At 44.1% G+C, this 21,601-nt stretch overlaps 1 protein-coding gene across 1 annotated transcript in view; it reads left to right on the top strand.

Moving 5' to 3' along the window:
• The window catches only part of XKR4 (XK related 4), a 337,756-nt gene that overhangs the window by 204,091 nt on the left and 112,064 nt on the right, over positions 1–21,601 (top strand). The window contains exon 2 of the mRNA XM_057737077.1: positions 11,334–11,533. Coding sequence (XP_057593060.1) covers positions 11,334–11,533 — 200 coding nt within the window. The remainder of the gene's footprint in view (positions 1–11,333; positions 11,534–21,601) is intronic.

Below are 21,601 nucleotides of genomic sequence, written 5' to 3'. Positions count from 1 at the left end.
CCATATACCCAGAGAAAACCATAATCCAAAAAGAAACATGTACCATAATGTTTATTGCAGCACTATTTACAATAGCCAGGACATGGAAGCAACCTAAACGCCCATCAACAGATGAATGGATAAGGAAGATGTGGCATATATATACAATGGAATATTACTCAGCCATAAAAAGGAATGAAATGGAGCTATACGTAATGAGGTGGATAGATCTAGAGTCTGTCATACAGAGTGAAGTAAGTCAGAAAGAGAAAAACAAATACCGTATGCTAACTCATATACATGGAACCTAAAAAAAAAAATGGTACTGATGAACCCAGTGACAGGACAAGAATAAGGATACAGATGCAGAGAATGGACTGGAGGACACAGGGTTGGGGGGGCAGGGAGCGAAAGGGAAGCTGGGAGGAAGTGAGAGAGTAGCATAGATATATATACACTACCAACTGTAAAATAGATAGCTAGTGGGAAGTTGCTGTATAGCAAAGGGAGATCAACTCGTTGATGGGTGATACCTTAGAGGGCCGGGACGGGGAGGGCGGCTGGGAGTCGCGGGAGGGAGGGGATATGGGGATATAAATACAGCTGATTCACTTTGGTGTACCTCATAAGCTGGTACAAGAGTGTAAAGCAACTATATTCCAATAAAGAGCTTAAAAAATAAAATAAAATAAAATAAAATAAAATAAAATAAAATAAAATAAAATAAAATAGACAATTTCTGTCATACAATGAAGTAAGGCAGAAAGAGGAAAAAAAAATACCATTTGCTAACGCATATATATGGAATCTAGAAAAATGGTACTGATGAACCCAGTGGCAGGGCAGGAATGCAGACGCAGATGTAGAGAACGAACTTGAGGACACGGTGGGGAAGGGGGAGCTGGGACGAAGTGAGAGAGTAGCAATGACATATATACACTATCAACTGTGAAATAGATAGCTAGTGGGAAGCTGCTGCATGGTACGGGAACATCAGCTAGGTGCTTTGTGATGACCTAGACGGGTGGGAGGGGGAAGTTGGGAGGGAGGCTCAAGAGGGAGGGGATATGGGGATATATATATACATATAGCTGATTCATTTTGTTGTACAGCAGAAACTAACACAACATTGTAAAGCAGTTATACTCCAATAAATATATATTTTAAAATATATATATAAAAACTAAAAGACAAAAAAAAATCGTCTTGTCTGAAGCCTGTCATCATCTGCTCATCTGCTCTTCACAGTTTTCTCATCTCAGCAAACGGTAGCCCCATCTCTGCAGCAGCTCAGGGCAAACAGCTTGGAATCAACATTGCTTCCTCCTTCTCTCACACCCACGTCTGATCTGGCAGCAAGTTCCATTGGCCTTAACTTCCAAATAATCACCCAGAATCTGCCCGGTCCTCCACCACTACTATCCAGATCCAGACAGCCATCGCTTGCGAGGTTATTGCAATAGCCGCGCTGCTTCTACTCTGCTTCCCTTCACTCTGTGCTCTGCACAGCTGTCAGAGGAGCCTGGTGGCCAGATCCGGCCCCTCGCCTGCTCAAACCTGCAAGTCATTTCCTCTCTCACTGATACAGTCCACACAGAGCCCACCAGGCCCTCGGTGACCAGATCAGACCCTCCCATTTTCTCTCTTACTCTCCGCCAGCTCCTCTCTCACAGCCACCTACCTGGTGCTCCTGGAGCGAACGCGGCACATGCCCACCTCTGCACCTTGGACCTCCTGTCCTTTCGGCCTAGAATGTTCTTCCTCAGGTTTTAAGTGAAGATGGCTTATTTCCTCTCGCTCTGGATTTTGACCCAGATTTCATCTCTTCAGGGAACTTCCCTGGCTGTATAACTAACTTGAGAAGCACCCCTACGTTCCCTATCCCCTTTCCTGCCTTGTATCTTCCTTGGCACTTAGGATGAGCTTTTATATTTTATCTTCTACTTGTTTATCTTGCTTATTGTCTGTCTTCCCCTGACAATGTAAGTCTATGTTTCATTCCTGCCTTATTTCCAGGGTCCAGAGGAGTGTGGTCTCCAAATAAGTGCTCAGTAGATACAGGAGGGAATGAATGAGTGAACGAGTTCATTATTTCAGATGAAAAGGACTTTCCTTTTGGAAATGCTGAACTTTTTGTATGTGGGTACAGTTCCTAGGGCCTCATCTCTCTGTTACTAACTTGGTAGGTGGTCATGGATGCTTTGACTGGGGTCTTTCTAAACTGAGCTCTAGATGCTGTTAGACTACTCGGGTGGAGGACCAGCCCCCTGCCACGTTTAGCACGTTGTTTTTCTCACCCCATTCACTAAATTTTTGCAGCCAGTTGTGGTAGGGCAATTTTCTCTGGGTTATTAGACACAGTTGAGAACACAGATTGCTGAGCAAATAGAATAAGGAAATAATTATATCCCTGATGCTGGAGAAAGGTCTTCTCCCGTCCACTCTGGACTGTATTCCATGTAAGCCGTCGCCAGGAGGGAACATTCAGGGCTTACAACAAGAGCCAGCTGTCAGCACAGGAAGCTCCCTGCTTTCCTCCTGCTGAGCTGCTATCACAGCCTACAGAGCTCTGGCCCGAGGAGCCTGTCAGCACTCTGCTCTCAGAAATTAGGTGCTCAGGGCGAAACTGGGATAAACTCTAGACTAAACTAGCCAGTGTGAGCTTGGAGCAGGCGAACTTTTAGTGTTCTCCTCTCAGCATCTGGCTACACGAGGCACAGTTGATGCCTCCCTGGATAGTGAGGCGACTGGGCAAAGGGAGGGGGTCTGCCGCTCACAGTGAAGTTCTCCTGCATACAAGGATGAGGTATTTCAGACCCAACGCGTGCACACCTGTAGTCCTTCTGTCCCCATCTTTCCACAGCACATCTTTTATGTTGTCGAATTCTGCTGAGATTCTGGAGAGACACAACCTGAATCTCTTCTTCCCCTAGAATGGATGGATGAATAAATAATAAGGTAACACAATATGAAGAGTAATAAAGTGTCTTAAAGAGAATGCAAAATGATTATGCTTGGACCTGAACGGCTCTAAGAATCCAGTGCTGCTGGGAAAATCGATCCCTATAATGTACATCTGCTCATGGACCCTTCAGGCAGGACCCAGCCCACCCTGGGCTGTAACATTGTACCATGACCTGCCCCTCCTCTCTTCCCTCCCCACTTGGTCGCTCAGTGGATGTGATGGGTGAGATGTCCCAGTGCTGTGGATTTTTCAGCCAACTTTTAAAACTATAAATGGCCCTAGGTCTGCTCAAATGAAGGAATAAAAATCTGCAAGGCAAAATCTTATCTTTTAAAAAGAATAAAACATTGCACACATGCACACAATGGAACGTTCCTCGTTTGTCATAACATCAGTCAGTTCAACAGGGCTGAGGATAAAGGCTCTGACTCTATCACAGTCACTATTTCCTGAGTAATAAGAACAAATATTCCACTAACCTGCTTTTTTAAACATAGTGAATAATTTCTACTAGTATTCTCTCAATCTTTTGACGGCTTGAATTTAAGTTATATTATGTCAGTATTATGCCAAACAGTAGTCACTGCTATATTTGCTCCAAGCCACCCTTCTCCATTTTAACACATATTTTACTATTAAAATGTGAGTATATTGTTTTACTATGAAACATTCATATATTGGGATTCTAAGGGAAAGGATAATTGGGAGAGAAATGCTCATTTTGTGCCCTCTGAGAGGTGGGTACCAGCTGCTATGAGGCCTTCAGAGTGAATAAAGAATCTTTCTTTCAAGTTCAATAACCTTCTCATCTGTTTCAGCTGAACTTACCAAGTAGCCCCAGAGGCCCTGGTCACACTGCCCATTACAAGGAACATTATTTGGTGGAGAAAAAAGCTCTGTTATTTCCTACTCTAGGTTTGAGGAAATACATGAGAAACTGTTTATATAATAAGTATCACTATGAGAGGTATGCATGAAAATTAAACAAAACAAAAATAACCATATCCCATGGGTAAATTTTATTTCAGAGAAGACTAAAAATAAAATCAATAAAAGGGCCTTTTTATCAATACAAGATGCCAACCAAGTACATTTTTACTTTGTGTAAAAGTATAAGAATGCTCTATACCATGATATGAAGCTCTTAATATCTTAATAGCACTAGAATACTATTCTCCTCTGAGGACCCAAATTAATTCTAATTATCTGAGTGAGAGAGAGAGGTGATGGAAATACCGCTCACAGGTCAAATACACGCAGAGAAAACCAAAAGCATCGTTAGTCTGGAGGCAGTGTTGCCTTGGGGAGAAAAAGAAAAGTATGGTGAGTGAGGAGAAGGTGTTGAGGTTCTTGCCCCATTGGAACATGTCTGGGGAGACCCGGAGATGTTCTTCCTCTCTTTCCTTATCACAAATATCCATGAAAATACAAGAGAGGCACCAGATGCACATTGCTCTGGAAGAGGCTCCCCAGGTGAGAGGTGGTCCCCAGGGCTCTGTGACCACGGGCCGTGTGAGGGGACGGCTCTGCAGCGCAGGTGACAGCTTACCCTGGTCCCCTCGGGTCAGGGTGGCTCAGGCTGACCTCTTAGGGCCAAGACCCCTAATGCTTGGGTCAACCGTAAGATCATCCAATCTGTTCTTTCCCTCCTAATGCACATTTCCCTACTTGGAATGATTGATGGGAAATAGGACCTAATTTTAAAAGAATGGCCACTAGGAAATTCTCTACCATAGAAATATAGGACAGAAAATTGTCATTTTTACTATTATTGGCATAATGGATACAACAGAAACAATGCTCTGGTGTTAAAACAAGATTTTGTGGTCGTGACTATTGTTTTAACATATTCAATGCAGAATATTTAAAATGACAAACCACACAATTTTGTTCCTTGTCAGTGCCTACTATTGAGGAGAAATAGATAGAGGATAGATAGATAGATGATAGATTAGATAGATAGATAGATAGATAGTAAATAATAGATACACAAGAGTGTGTATTATGCTATATATATATATAGAGAGAGAGAGAGAGAGAATGTATATACGTATATAATAGTGTAAAGCTTTGCTTGTAGTCAAGCCACAGAAGAAAATACCAATTCCTGGAATCAATGTTCATTAATGTTGTTTCTTTAAAGCTCTTCTGCACAGATTTTCCTCTGCTTTTTTCAGAGAGTAAAAATAACAGCTATTAACAGCTAAACTGTTTAATGTGCTATAAGCTAAGGAAAGAAAATGCAATATTGGAATATATATGCATAACATCCTCATGGCTGTTAATGATTTCTGAATCAGCTGTATACATCAGTAGTTAACATTTGACCAACTATTATTTAAGGACTGAAGTATTCTTTATAAATATGGACTATCTGAGACATACGTATCTCATTTACCCACAAATAATGTAAAGATTATCTCAATCACATTAAATTGGAGATTAAACACATACTAGCTATGTAATGCTTGACATGCTAAATGTTTGGAATTTTCCTCCCAAGCTTATCACTTTTGCCATATTATGTTAGGTCTGAAATTGGTAATGTGAAGGGCTGTGACTTTAGTCCAGGTTGCCCTTCGCACCTGGAAAATATTGATGAAAAGGAGCTGAGAATTTAAATGCAATTTACATCTTCAGAAAAGCACTAGATTTTGTGTAGGCGTATGGAGGGCTTGGGTTACGTATGGATGCCTGTGTGCAAGGCATGATGGGGACTTATGTAGGTGTGTTTGTGCATTTACATCTTCAATAATGCTGAGGAAATTACAAAATTAAGATATTGTTAGGGTTGAGATTATGCTGATAAAGTTGGTACAGAATTCCTGGTGACCTTTCGTGATGTAAGGAAAACCCTATCTTCCATTAGGATGCTCCACGAGACAATAAATAAGAAGAATGACTATATCAGAAAATGAACCAGTCATACGGGAGAAATGATGAACGTCTTCTGACTGTGTTCACCTCAGAGGAGCAGATGGACACACTGACATTTCAGAGTGGACTTTGTCGGGAATGCCTCCGGTTAGCAGGAATGAGAGCTGTGTGTTCAAGCCACTACCCTCTTGTGCGCACCGCATACTTCATCCTCAGTAATGAAGACTTGAAACTTGTTTCCTTCTTAAATGAAGCTCTTTGTTAATAATGCTAAAATTTTAACCATAAATATGGCTTTCTCTAAATCCTCCCTGTATGAATATATTTCATTAACATGAACTTCCCTGGTCACCTGTGCCTCTTGTGTCTTTTCATCAATACAGCAAAGCAGAATTCCAAGAAGAACCTTGGTGACCCTCTCCAAGCCCCACCTGGGCCCCATGCTGGATCCCTTTGACACTCAGGAGATCTAGAAACTACCTTGTTTCCCAGCAGAGTGGTGGCCTTCTGCATCTGCCCTCGGGAAGAACAGTGAAAGGTCAAATCCAAAGTGATGGAAACACTCCTCAGAATAAAATGCCTAAAGAAACAAGGAACTGAAGACATAAAATCCCTTGAATGATTAGGGTCAAAGAGATGGCCTTATAGATGACCTTGGTGTGCAGCGACCTCCATGCGCATCGTGAACCCGACATGTGCACGAGACACGTCTTCTTGTTCAGCGCTCACATAGCTGTGAAGGAGGTACGGTTCTCTCCACCTTCAGATAAAGAAACTTGGCTCAGAAGCTAAGTGGCTATAAGAATCAGAGGGGAGAAAATACTTCCCAGTGAAATCACAGTCGCACAGATGCCAAGTAGACAAGACTGCTTGGCCTTCATCTTCAAGTCTGCAAAGGGTCCTTTTCCAGGGACAGGCCATCAGCCAGCCTCCTCTCCCGCAGTGGAGGCATGTATTTATAATGCAGTGTGAAGGATCTGGGTTAGACTAGGAGGGCAGCTCACCATCGTGAACTTCTTGACTCTGTCTACCCAGTAGATTGCTGCCAAGAACCATTTGAAAGCTAACCTGTGGAGTCACGTGGACCCAGGCACTCCTCTGCATCTCTGACCAGCATCGTAAGTTCCCAGGCTCCACTGGTGGGTTGGACGGAGCACGGTGGAAGCACCTGTCAGATCCACCGAGTGAAGGTGCGAAGGCGGCCACGATGAGGGCCCTCCAGGGAAGGCAGACAGCGCAGGCTCACGTCGCCATCACATCTGTCTACGACCAAGGGTGCAACTCAGCGCCTCCCAAGTTTCTTCCATTCCCAAAACCATTCCCTGATTTCAAGTGATCTTACACAGTGGTCCCTGGTCAGGGGGCCTCCTTGTCTCCTGGGTTCAGTGCCAGACCTGAGGCCTCATGTCTACCACATCACTAGTTCTCACCAAAGGGGTTATAATTCCTTATAGGAGATTTCTCAGTTTTAAAACCTCTTCCCTTTTTGAACCTCAATGAAAGTCTAAGGGGGCTTAACATAGGAAGTAATTCCAAGGTTCTTGGCCTGGTAGCTATTAAACAAACAAACAAACCAAAACACCTGCACAGAAGAGTTAATTTGACAGTTTTGCTCCTGTTTCTGGAACACGATGACTTTTCACTGGAACACAAGTCCTTCTTCATGTCCTTCTAAATTTCTGTGGAAAAGAATTCATGAACCCATTCTTTTATATTTATTTCTCAATTCCCTATGCAGTTTACTAGGTTAAAAAACATAATGTGGGCTTCCCTGGTGGCTCAGTGGTTAAGAATCCACCTGCCAATGCAGGGGACACGGGTTGGAGTCCTGGTCTGGGAAGATCCCACATGCCTCAGAGCAACTAAGCCCACGCGCCACAACTACTACGCCTGCACTCTAGAGCCCGTGAACCACAACGGAGCCCATGCGCTGCAACTACTGAAGCCCTTGTGCCTAGAGCCCGTGCTCTGCAGCAAGAGAAGCCACTGCAATGAGAAGCCCACGCACTGCAATGAAGAGTAGCCCCCGCTCGCCACAACTAGAGAAAGCCCTCGCACAGCAACAAAGACCCAATGTAGCCAAAAACAAACAAATAAATAAATAAATAAATAAATAATAAAATCAATCTTTAAAAAAACTGTCGCATGACAGAATGTGGTAAAGCATTTACGTATTGACAAGATGGAAGAGAACCAATGGTGACCGCAAAGCCTGTTTTTTGCCACTGTTTTTCAGAGCACAAACTTGAGAAAAGCCCAGTGTGACTAACTTGTGGGCGGAAGACTCCTGGTGTCCATCACTGCTGATTTAGAGAAAGTAGAAAACTCACACTCCTAATATTGCTACCGTCTGTTAAACAGCAGAAACCATTGTGTGCTTCCAACTGGAAGCAAAAAGTGATATGATGTAGGCTCTTGGCCCATCTCATGAAAATAACTAATTATAAAAAAATAAAATTTGAGACGTCCCCCCCTGTTCAACTTAACACACGTTCGGTGAGTCCCAGGGTGAACAGAAAATAACACTCAATGGTGCAGCTTCAGTGACGGGTGGGCACGCTCCAGCCTTGTGGAGGAGAGGCGGGGGCTGGAACGGAAGCCAACACAGAAGCAGGTGAACCCACACAGTGGGGCAGCTCCCGTGTTGGCGGCCTGCACAAGTCGGGTACAGGGAAGGATGCTCAGTTGGGGTCGTCAAGGAAGGTCTTCTGAGATGAGATGCGTTAGCAGAGTTTTAACCACAACTGTAAGTTTCTCTAGTGGAGAAAAGCGAGACAGTCATTCTAGGAAAAGGCAACACAAATGTGCAAAATACATTTCAGGCCAAGAGCGCTACCTGCATGGGTGCACTTCTTCTCAGAACGCAGAGCATTTTCCTCATCTTCGTGTCTTTACATATGTAGTTCCCTTGGGCTTTGGGGGAAATTTTTACGTTCTGAATTACTTATTTATTTATTTATTTATTTAATTTATTGGCTGCATTGGGTCTTCATTGCTGCACACGAGCTTTCTCTAGTTGCTGCAGGTGGGGCTACTCTTCATTGTGGTGCACAGGCTTCTCATTGCAGTGGCTTCTCTTGTTGCGAAGCACGGGTTCTAGGCGTGTGGGCTTCAATAGTTGTGGCTCACGGGCTCTAGAGCACAGGCTCAATAGTTGTGGCACACGGGCTTAGTTGTTCCATGGCATGTGGAATCTTCCCAGACCAGGGCTCGAACTTGTGTCCCCTGCATTGGCAGGCGGATTCTTAACCACTGTGCCACCTAGGAAGTCCCGCACGTTCTCAATTTTTTAAATTCTTAATTCTTTTGCACATTTGTGTCACCCATATATATGGTGTGTGTGTAAATGTATACATATATATATATGTAATGTGTGTGTTTGGGGGTAAGCTTGGAATTTTTAAGCAGTCAGAAAAAACTATTATAAGGCATTTTGACTTTCTGGTCAATGTTCTTCAAGCAAGAAGGCGCTGGTATTCAGTGATGTACTGGTGTTAAATGAGCCCCAACAGCTCCGGGAACCCCTACCTTCCCTTACCACTGTCCTGGGCCATAATACCGTGATAGGAAAGCAAAATCACCTTTTATTCCTGTTCCAGAATCAAATTTTCACACATTCTTCATGGAAGGAATGAGTGAAATGGAACACGAAGGAATATATACAAACCGATTTTACATAAATCAGTAAAAACTGTGGCAAAGCAGCTCGGGGATGTTGATGTACGGTCAACTTGATCAAGACGGTTACAGCAGAGGAAAGCCGTGGACGCACAGAGAGGGAAACGAGAACGTGGATCCATGTTCCTTTTTTTAAAGTTTTTATTTTTATTTTATTTTTTTCATTTTTATTTTATGTTGAAGCATAGTTGATTAACAATGTTGTGTTAGCTTCAACATTGAGTACGGCAAAGTGCTTCAATTATACATATACTTGTATCTATTCTTTTTCAAGTTATTTTCCCATGTAGCTTATTACAGCATATTGAGCAGAGTCCCCTGTGCTATACAGGAGGTCCTTGTTGGTTATCTATTTCACATACAGTAGTATGTGTATGTTAATCCCAAACTCCCAGTCTATCCCTCCCCCACCATCATTCCCCTCTGGTAACCATAAATTCACCCTCTAAGTCTGTGAGTCTGTTTCTGCTTTGTAAATAAGTTCATTTGTATCATTTCCTTTAGATTCTGCATATAAGTGATGTCATATGATATTTGTCTTTCTCTCTCTGGTTTACGTCACTTAGTACGATAACCTCCAGGTCCATTCATGTTGCTGCAAGTGGCATTATTTCATTCTTTTTAATTACTGGGTAATATTCCATTGCATATATATATATTACTTTTAGCAGTAATTAAAGTTCCAAGGGCTGTGAAGGAGAAATTGAAGCATGTTCAGAGAGTGACCAGGGTGTCAGGGAGGGTTGGGGGAGTCATGGGACCCATGGCTGAGGACACTAGGACTCTTGGAAGGGAGGGGAAGAAAGCAGAAATCTCTGGGGACTCTGAGTTGTCTTCCAGCATTTGAAAGGTTGTGTAGAAAAGATGGATTGGATTTGTCCAACATGGCCTTCAGGGGATGAACCAGGAGCAAAGGACCAGCTTCAGGAACTCTCTCCCTAACAGCGCTGGCCTGTTACACAAGGACCCGATTTTGAGAGCTCAGCAGTATTTGTAAGGAACGAGCACATCATGACCCAAGAAGGAGAAAGCCAGGGCATTAATTAGATCAAGGACTATGTCACTTTACTTTCTCTGCAGTATCCACATCCTCTTGTCTTTTCTCTCCATGGGATAATTTGGCTCCTTTTTCATGGTGTTAAAGAACGAATACAAGTTTGTCAGAATAAAATGTGAGGACCATTCAGAGACAGCATCTTTCACGCCCAACAGGAAACGGCACTGGCTTTCAGTGCTGTCCAGCTTGTTCTCACTCTCATACTTTCCCAAACACACTGGGAAAATGAACAGTACTTAAGATTACCACACTGGTGATTATTATCGGGAAATTTTCTTCAAGCAGTGGGGTAATTTTATTGTGGATTCAATACACTGTTTTTTTCTTCTTTTGTATAGGTTTGAAATGTTCAATAATAAAAGTTTTTTTTAAAGACATCAGGAGGGTTTACAAGCACATACGTCCTAGAACTTGACTTGCATCGAGCCCTTGGAGACACGTCTCCTGAATACCATGGAGCACATGGTGGAACTGACCAGAATGGGTGTCTGTAGATTTTCAAAGTAGCAAAGCCCTTCTACACCTGCGTTTCACCTCCCTTTCCATAGTACAGTGCAATGGAATACCTGTAATGAGGACGAGAATTGCAGTGACTCCTCCACGTGAACCTTTAAGAACAAGGGCTAACGTGGGGCCCTGAGGGAAACGCCGCTACCTAAGGCGGTTGTTCCCTGGGTGCTGGCACATGTGTGGGGTTTGCAGAAGAGAAAGCAGCCCTGCAGTTTGAAGGATCGCTTATCACTCCAGTCTCTCTTATTCTCTGTGTTTCCTTTCTAGGTATTTCCACACGATATACTTGGGTATTCGCAGCCGGCAGAGTGGGGACAGTGACCGGTGGAGGTTCTACTGGAAGATGGTCTACGAGTACGCGGACGTCAGCATGCTGCACCTGCTGGCCACCTTCCTGGAGAGCGCTCCCCAGCTGGTGCTGCAGCTCTGCATCATCGTGCAGACGCACAGCCTGCAGGCCCTCCAAGGTAAGGGCTTGCCGCTCACTTGCTGCACGTGGGGAGAGGTGGCCGGGCTCCTTTTCTCACATGCCCAGGACGGTTCCAACACCCTTTGTTGTCGCAGGTCACCGTGCGCCCTGTTAACATCAGCTGCTTGATGCCCGAATTTGTGAACAATGCCTGTTTGCTTCTTCACCATCACTTATCATGGGTAACTTACAGAAAGACAATTCTTTTTTGCCCTCTGGCTGCTCTCTGAGTAGGAGAAAAGATCCTTATGATTTTATCCTTGATCAATAGGAGAATAGAATCAACTGAAGCTTTCTGGTTTGTAGGACAGTTTCCAAAAATTTGAAAAAAGACCTATAACCCCCTCTCTCTTTAATACTGTATGTGTATTAACTATTACATATATTTTATATATAAATTTATATATAAATATATATTTGAATATTAGGGTAATCTCTACCATCTCCTTTTGATATTAAGAAACAAAGGAAGGGAGATTGAAAGGAAATAATAAAGATTACCTTAATGTTATTAAAAAGAAGGTCATATGGGAAAATTTTGTCAGTATTTAACAATGTATTGTTTATGTAGTGCTAAGTTTTATAAAACGAATATTACCGTTGGATGAATATTTTTGTTTTGCCGTCTTTGTTTGATCATCTCATCGCTAACAGGACTCCATTAGTAGCAGATCCACCCTGACATTTCCTTAGGATCTGCTGCTCAGATCTTTTCTAGAGGCAAGAAGAGTAGACAGACCAGTGGGTGGATAGGTGACTACGTGGGTGGAGGATGGTGGATGGGTAGCTGTTTTCTAAGTAGTTTCCTGGTAACTTGTCAGTCCTGTAACTAAATAGATGTTGTTAAACAGGTAACGTCCCGCAATGTGCTTGTTTTGTTTCAACCTCAGCAGAGCCTTGTTGTGACCTTCTCTATGTACTGGACCATCCTCTAATCTGAGACTTGAGCTGGTTGGTCTGGGGAATCTCTGCAAGGTTCTTATAATTTTTTTTTTAATTTTATTATTTATTGGCTGCATTGGGTCTTCGTTGCTGCACACGGGCTTTCTTTAGTTGTGGCAAGTGGGGGCTATTCTTCATTGTGGTTCACAGGCTCCTCATTGCAGTGGCTTCTCTTGTCGTGGAGCACGGGCTCTAGGCGCGTGGGCTTTAGTAGTTGCAGCACACGGGCTCAATAGTTGTGGCTTATGGGCTCCAGAGCTCAAGCTCAGTAGTTACGGTGCACGAGCTTAGTTGCTCTGCAGCATGTGGAATCTTCCTGGAGCAGGGCTTGAACCCATGTCCCCTGCATTGGCAGGCGGATACTTAATCACTGTGCCACCTAGGAACTCCCATCTTATAACTTTTTATAGCAAGGAGCACATTGGCCTAAGCTGAATTCTTTACTAATCGGAGGGAGGGGGAGGCATGTTACAGTAAAAGAAAGGTGAGCGTGTGCTGGTAGCCAGTGGCCCACTGGTGTGTGAATGCCTGGCACAGCCCTTGCTCCACACTAGAATGGCTTCAGTCCAGGAAGTTTGAGAAAAGAGTCAGAGATCCATGGGGTATGAGTGCTACACGCTAAAAAGCAAATTGGAAGAAAAAGAAAATGGATGTGAGCACGGAAGCAGAAGAGAAAAGCTTGGGGAAGGCGAGGCAGGTGAATTACCAGTGGCCAAGCGTGCTTAGAGGTGAAAGACCACAAGCTGCAGAGTGAGGCTCTGGCTTTGCTTATCTCACTTCCTTGCTGTGTGACCTGGTGCAAGTCACTTAACCTCTCTGGGTCCCAGTTTCTCAAACTAAACTAGGTGAGCTCCAAACTCCTTGACAGTGCTATTCTACCACTGCATCCGTGACTGCCCAGTGAACTTATAGGGCCAGGCACATGCAGGTGGTCTGTACATAAGGAGGAAAATTCAAAGACAACATCAAACCGCATCTCTGCCGAATGACTCATCTCCAGAACAACTTGGCACCCCCTTGGTGTAGTGACACACCTGAGAACTCTCTAGAAGAGAAAACCCCAGGCACAAGCGGGGAGGGTGGCAAGCCACCTCCCTGTGGCCCAAGATTACTGAGGGTCTCTACTAGCTTCCTAAAAGATTTGGAACATCACAGAGAAGTTTTTACCCTAAAGATGATGGAATGGAGGAGGAAAGGGGAGGGAGGGTGTAAGAAAATGAGGTCACCTTTTCCGTCTGCGAGTTTGATGTAAAGTTTTATAGAAAAAAAAAAACATGGAGAAAAGACAATTCTTCATCTTTATGAGATGATTCACCTTAAACATAGGAATCAGACTTTGTGTTTCTTGGGGTTGTGGCTCTTCCCTGATGCCTCGTGTCCCCAGCCTAGCGGCTAAGCTCACTGTTGCACCAGGTTTGCTACGGACTTTGAGAGCGGGACCGCCTTCTTGGGCAAGGCAAGCCTTGCTGTCAAAATCAGAGATCCTTAGGGAAAATATGTCCAGTGTCACTCCCAAGGTGGTCAAAAGAGAGTTGGACCCAAAGATCACTAAGATCAACGCTAATCACTAAGCACGAGAAAAGAAGTAAAGCCACTGAGCTGATCTCATGGTTGCCATTTTTTAGGCAGGGAGGTGGGCAGAAAGTTGTGTTAAATGACCAAAGAGAGGAAATAGCTGACAGGAAGCACCCACCACCACAAAACCTCCAGCAAATGGGGACCAGCTCAGGCAATGCCATCTCGATCCTCTTGCATTTTGAGGAGAAACCTATCTGCAGAGAGAACTTGTAAATTCATCCCTCTGCTGATAGATGATCCCACTTGCAAATGAACCAGCTTATAAATTAAACTGATGTGAATTATAAGAACAGAACCTTTCCTCTCTAGGAAGAGAAAAATAACAGTGGTAGAACCTAGTCCGGCATATATTTTCACACATCTTTATGGTAAAAGATTCTTAAGGTTTTTATGGGAAAGCACAACTGTCTGCAATGAGTGCACATAACCAATGGCGTGAAAGCTGTGAAGTATTTGCCAATAGCTCTGAATTAAAATCTTCAGAATAGTTTTATGTAGCAGGTAGCGAGTGGTCATAAGTCTGCAAGTTATTTCCATATATGACTATGTCTAAAATTATTATTTTTAGGATAGAGAGAAAATTGCTTTTTTAACCCAATTTTGGCCATCTACTGCTCTCTGATGGACACTTTTAAGACTAATGAAAAAAATCAAACAAGAAATATGACATTTTAAAACTGATGCTAAAAAATTGTATATTCCTTGTTGGTGTAAAACCCTGTCAGCTGTGAAAATCCTTTCTCAGCACTCCTTGCTTATTGAATAATTAAGTCAGAGATGCCTCATTGTACTGGAGGCTGACAGGCTCAACAGAGAGCTAAGTAAAGCGTAATTGTTTCTCAGTTTGTCCTGTCCTGGAAAGGAGAATTCGGCTCCTGTTCTGAGATCAGGAATCAGGGCAGAGTAGAAACTGAATAGAGTAGAACATGAATATCCAGTTCTTTCCACTCCACACTGTCACTTTTGACAGTATGGCTGCTCTTCTTTGGGTCTGGTGTTTCCCTAGAACATCCATCTCTGGAGCATGAGAAATACTCAAGGAGACCCAGGTGTACACACACAGCTAAGATTGCATATGGTACATAAGACAGCACTTAGTACAGTAGCCAGCGCCTACAGAGTTTCCAGTTTACACCATGGTATGGTTTCCAGTCCAATCCCATATCCCATCCTGGGGGGAGGGGGAGAGAGAGAGAGCACGTGCGCAAGGCAGGCAGTAAGGAAAGAAGGAGGGACTAAGAGATGATGAAGGACTCTGCATGGAAAGCAGAGATGGGCAAAGCACTCCCGTTAGTCTCCACGTAGAGGATGCAGATCTCCGTGTTAAAGATGTAAGATACTGCCTGTTGGTCCTATTTTCAAGCAACACCCCAAACCCATCCAGGACATTTGCTTCTATCTAAATGGTGCAGGCAAAGGTAGAAGGTTAACTACCTTCTACAGACTGAAGTTACCCCACCTATAGAAGGGCTGGCTGGGCTGAAGGGTCTTTGAAGTTCACTTTTTTTTGATTGGGGGTGGGGGGAGGTACATCTTTATTTTTCTTCTCTTCAGCTTTATTAAGGCATAATAGACAAACTGTATATATTTAAGGTATACGACATGACGTGACGTGATAATCACAGTCAAGTGAAATAGTACGCCCACCACCTCACATAGCTACCATCTTTTGTGTGCATGGTGAGAACACAAGATCTCTCTTAGCAAATTGCAAGTATACAATCCAGTCTTATGAACTACAGTACCGTGGTGTAGATTAGACCCTAGAACTCATTCATCTTATAACTAAAATTTGTACCCTTTGACCAACATGTCCCCCTTCTGCCTAATCCTCCAGCCCCTGGCAACCACCATTCTGCTCTTCTTATTAGTTTTACTCTTTTAGATTCTACATATTAGTGAGATGATTTGGTAATTTACCTTTCTCCGTCCAGCTCATTTCACTGTCCTCTGAGTTCATCCATGTTGCTGCAAATGGCAAGATTTCTTTCTTCTTTCTTCCATTGTATATATTTTCTTTTTTGTTGTTGTGTTTTTGTCTGTTTATTTTTTTTACAGTAGGTCCTTGTTAATTATCTAGTGTAAATATAGCAGTGTGTACATGTCAATCCCAAATTCCAAATCTATCCCTCCCCCACCCCACCCTTGCCTCCTGGTGGCCAATGATACAAATGAACTTATTTACAAAACAGGAACAGACTCACAGATTCTGAAGTCACTTTTAGCTTTGCAAGTGATTCTCTGAGCACTCGGCTTTGGTTGTGTAGACCCTGCCTCCCGCAGCTGGCAGAGAGGAGACCAATTCGTGTAGGTACAGGTGTGTCCACAGGCCCTGCCTAGCCCACAGCACTGCTCGGTTCCTCATGCCAAGGGGTCACCAGACACACTGTGAAGCCTTCTCAGCCAGAGTGTGTGAACCATGGTGCAGGCTTCATGGCTCTGACGGCCAGGTATGCACGCCCACGCCGCGGAGCCTTCATGCAGGAACAGTGCTTCCTGTAAGGAACCCTCCAGGTAAAACAAACGAAATGAGGCCCTCACCAGATGCGAGTGGGTGCCTCCCTACTAGCCCAAATGCTACCACTTTTTCCAGATGGCTTTCGTTCTTCATTTCTAATTTCCACCTTTACTTGCCTTTATTGGAAAATCTCATTTTACAATCCCCGTGTGTGTAAGCTGTGATGTGCAGAGTGAGTTAGGAACAAATGCTTTCTGACAGGCCTTGTGCCCAGGAAAGCTTTGCTGAGCAGAAAAAGACACCTACACCTACCTCGATTCCATTTCTTCGTATCCAAAACCCCCACGTGTTGCTCGTTTTGCCTACAGTTTATCCTGAATACTTCGTAAAAGGAAGAAAGCAAAGGGGGCTGAAAGAAGTTTCTAATTATTCTTTTCCTGTCTTGCATCCCACGAGACTACAGGGGAGTCAGAGGTTAAGGGGCTTTCCTTAAACAAATATCGTCCCCAGCCAACCAGGGTGAGAGACATCCTGAGTGTGACAACTGCCTCCTTTGTCACATTCTGAGAAGGACTTTCAGGACCTAAATCATTGGACTTCCAGTTGCTCCATTTTACAGGAAAGCAGGTAGACCCATGCCTGGCTCCCTTCCCAGAGGCTCAGGTTAGAGAAGGAACCCGTCAACCCCCAGGCCCAGGTCCTCTGCGCCTGGCTCCACCCCTGGATCCCTGCAGGGGAGGGAAAGTGCCGGGGAGAGTGCCAGCATGCAAGTGGGACTGTGTCCCGTCCCTTTAGATCTGTTTCTACTTTTCCATTGCTATTTTCGTTAGTTCATTAACACATGTATCGAATATCTATTGCATGCATGATGGTGTGTGAAGCACTGTAAAATTTGTTCTAAAAAAATTCACTTTTTATTAAAAGTTTGTAATGTGACGTTATAAACAATGTGACAAAACATATTTAGAAAGGCCTAATTTATCTGGGTGTATTCCAGAACGAGCTATTCCGTTTTCTAGGTGGGATGGTATAAAACAAGAGGGGCCCAGAGAGCATGTCTAACTCCCCTTCCCCCGCGAGGGGGCCACACAGCCCCTGCTTGAGGCCATTGTTCACCAGAGGGCAGTTCCCACCACATCACAGACTTCACAGATGTGGAAGGCACAGCCGTGGGCATCTGGCCCATCAGCACCTGACACATGGGTCTCTGCTCTGTTCTGCCTCCGCTCACCACGTGCAAGCTGAGGGCCCACCACCCCACCAGGAAAGCTGCTCATTATCCCAGGACCGATGTGGCAAAAGCTCTTCTCTCCAGCGCTGGGCAGGCAGTCCTGCATCCCCTGCAGATTGCTCTTCCTGATGCCCTTAGTGTGTTGAAAGTTCGCACCGAGCAGGTGACCTCGGATCCACGGGCCCAGTTGCCTCCTCGAGCTGAACACTTAATAAGAGTCAGTCTTGGTTTCTGCAGCTGTTTATTTTTAGGTCCTTGTTCTTGCAGTCATTTCATTTAATTAGCATATGAACTGATGAAATATGAGTGTGGAAAGAGCTGTTTCTATGAAATCTATACTGTCAGCTTTGGAAAAAGCGGATCAGACCAGAGAGGGCAGAGCTGTTCCAATCACGTGGCATCAGGATCCCCCTCCTGTCGCCTGGTGTCTGGTCCAAGGATGCTGCAGGTCAGGAGGGCCGCACCTGCCCCTCAGCTCTCCTGCAGCTTGGCATGGGCACTGCCCACACCAGCCCTTCCTTGCACAACACTTGCCAAGAGCTTATGCACATACTTTAATGTCCCCGAACCACTCTGGGGGTTTTGCTCTAAACAATCATTAGCTGCTGTTTTGCTTTCTGTGATGATGTCTCCATTAGAAGATCATCCCCAACCAGGAAAACAAAACATGTTAGATATCTCAAAAAGAAAGGATTTAAACCAGGGAATCTACTCCACAGGAAGCTGAGAGGACAAAGAGGACAAGTCAGGGATTCTTACTTAAAGGAAGCAGCTCCCAGCCTGGGGCTGAGGGAATGCGGAAGAGGCGCAAGGTCTCTGGGGAGGGGCCCAGCCTGGCAAGCGCTGGGTGACCAGAGGGGCTGGCTGAGCCACTGCAGAGGCTGCCAGGCAGGGATGGGGCGAGGCTCCGTCCCAGCTACTGCTTCCCCGCCACGGTGAGTCTGCGCCCGGTGTAACAAAAAAAGCCAAGTGCTGGAGACCAGACAGGTCCAAGGCCAACAGGAGGCTGATCTGAGCTGAAAGCCAGAAAAATGTCTCTTTTCCTTGCTTCCCACCTCCCAAGCTCTGGCCACGGCCACCTCTTAGCAGAAGGTAGCGGGCAGCTGGCATCAAGGAGCTGGGGACCCCTCCTGCCAGGTGACTGGCCCATGCCCCACTCTGCTGCATGACTTTCGTCTGCTTCCACCTAAGAGGATTGATCGTCAAGCTAGTGAAAGCTGTGTCTGAGTGAAAGCCTGAAAGACTATATTGTGAGACAAACACACACACTTTAGCTCATGGAGACTGTGCGTGTTAAATATGTCCAGGCAGCTGAATTCGACAACTGATACATCTTTCTGAAATGTCTGACCACAGATCTCAAGTGCCCACTCAGCACTGTCTAGCATCTGACCTTATTTCTCCTTGAAATTCACTTTCCTGCTCCAAAACTGACTGTTTCCTACCTTCCTCTGTGTCCTCACATTTCCAACCGTATCCCTCCATCACACCAAACTTCTGGTTTTACTTCCTGTTTCAGTGAGGAAAAAGAAGCAGTGGAACAACAACTGCTTTGTTTTCCCACCTCTAACTCCCCCTGCTTCTGTGTCCATCACCTGGCTCCCCTCCATTTACTGTGGATAAGCTGTGCCCCCATCTCTCAACCCCTCCTCTTCTGCCCTGCACCCCATGCTCTCTCACCTATGCAAGCATCTTGTTCGTGAACTTGTCCTCTCTCTCTCCTGCATTATCAAGTTCTCCTTTCTACTGGATCATTGCCATCACACATAAATAAGCACACTATAATAACACTCATCTTTATTAAAGAAAAAAATTGGCCCATGTCACCTACTACCATATTACCATAATTAATGGTTATATTTTAGTGCTTATCGAGTTCTTTCATGTTTCATACATATTACATTAAAATAGAATTAAAATATGGATACCATCGATATTTTGTAACCTCCTTTTTTTGAGACTACATCATGAATATATGTCCATGACGATGTGTGTGATTCTACATCACTTCTAACGACTGTGTAATTCACCAACCTGTGGATTATCTTTTTCTTTTTCACTAATTCCCTGTTTTGAAAATAAGTTATCATCTATCATCACCATAACCAATAATCCTATGATAATCTTATCATAAACACATGAAGAAAATCTTTGCAGCCTTACCAATTTCTCAAAAATAAATAGCTAAAGTGAAATGGATGGATTTGAGGGCAAGCTTGGAGGCTTGAAGGCTTTGGGTACATAATATCAAACTGGCAATTTTAAAGTACATTTCTTAAGAAGAATTCTGTGATGTCTCAAGTTTCTGATCCAAATGCACAGGACGTCCGTGAGGCCAATACCCACGACAAGGCCTGAGAATGGGACAAACCTCTTGAGATTTGGGAAAGAGCTCTTCGTGGTGTCCATTGGAAGAGGAAGGGCTTAATTCCAAGAAGTGTCCTAGTTTCTTCCCTTGTTACTTCATTGTACCCACCATATGAACTTTATTAAATCTATTCTATTCAGCAGCAGCTCATTGTTGATGAAACAAAATTTTAAGAACAGCTTCAACAGAGACTTTCGATTTGAACCAAAATTGGTAAGAAAGAGGACATAGGTTCTTCAAAACACAAAACAAAAATCTGACTCAAGAAAACTTGAAAAGAGCTAAAGCATACAAAACGAGAAAGCAGCAGCCTCTACACTGGACAGTTGTAATTTCTTTTGGCTTTATAATGTATTAAAAGTGTTCAATAGTATTTAGTGCAAAGCTCCGCGGGGTATTAAAAAAAGACAGCACGTCCTCCCTCCCAGGTGCCAATAAGCTCCACAGACGCTGATGCAGGTGCTGTCACATCCAAGGCTGGTGCACGTTCCCTGCCGGCTGCACAGACCCTCACACTGGGCCCAGTGCGAGCCCTCGGCGGACGTTTGTTGAATAAAAGGAAGAATGAATGTCTGCTGGGTAGGCTACGTGTGCTCGATCCAAAACCAAACGGCATGGTCTCTGCTCTCAAAGAATTCAACCTAATGGAAAAGAGAGAGCAAAACGTCGTTATCACTCGATGCACTCTGTCCTGTTGGTAGCCACGTTAAGGCCCTTTGGTGACACAGGAAGATCTCATAGAAAATGATTCTACTTCTTCAGGAAATAGAAATGCGTGCTGTTTGTGACATCAGCGCATGTTGGAAGCATCAGGGACATTTCCATGAAACTTCCTTTGAGCTAGGTCACAAACGTGCCTAGTGTTTTGTCATGTTCAATAAGGAAAAGGTAGCAACATGAACAAATCCAGAAGAGGGAGGCCAGTGGTTTCGCCTGCACCGGTCTGTTCAGTGATGCTGGTGGATACCAGCGTCCTCAAAGCAAAGCGGTTCTTGGTGTTACTTACAGCACATGATTAGATTTCCTTTGAAAGATATTTCTAGTAGCAGAGTGAATCCTGCATATGTACCTTAAAAAATACCTATTTTGCTGTACTTCTTACTTTTCAGCCTGTGTTTTTGCATTGTTCAGTGCTTGGGGTTATCAATAAACCAATCAATGAAATAGTAAATTGCCAGTCTGCTTCATCAATACATATACGGAGTTGAGATTTAAAGACTCGTCATCATCAACATCTTTGTGAGGAGAGGCTCACACACCCACCAGGGCATAATGGCCACACTGCTCCACTCCATTGAAAAGTATTGGCAGAATAAATGATGGGTGTCATGAGGGTAATGATATTATTGATCCCTTTATTTCACATTCAGTAGCCTCTGAGTCATGGTACCACTCCGAGTTATACTTAGAAGAACAGAGAGAAGCTTCATTTGCGGATCGTTGATTCAAGTGCTTGAAATCAACTCTGTACGGTAGCAGCCCCCAGCAC

Source organism: Hippopotamus amphibius, chromosome 5 (assembly GCF_030028045.1).
Source record: "Hippopotamus amphibius kiboko isolate mHipAmp2 chromosome 5, mHipAmp2.hap2, whole genome shotgun sequence".
Lineage (NCBI taxonomy): Eukaryota > Metazoa > Chordata > Mammalia > Artiodactyla > Hippopotamidae > Hippopotamus > Hippopotamus amphibius.
Note: the sequence above shows the minus strand (reverse complement) of the source record. Positions and strands in the feature narration are given on the sequence as shown.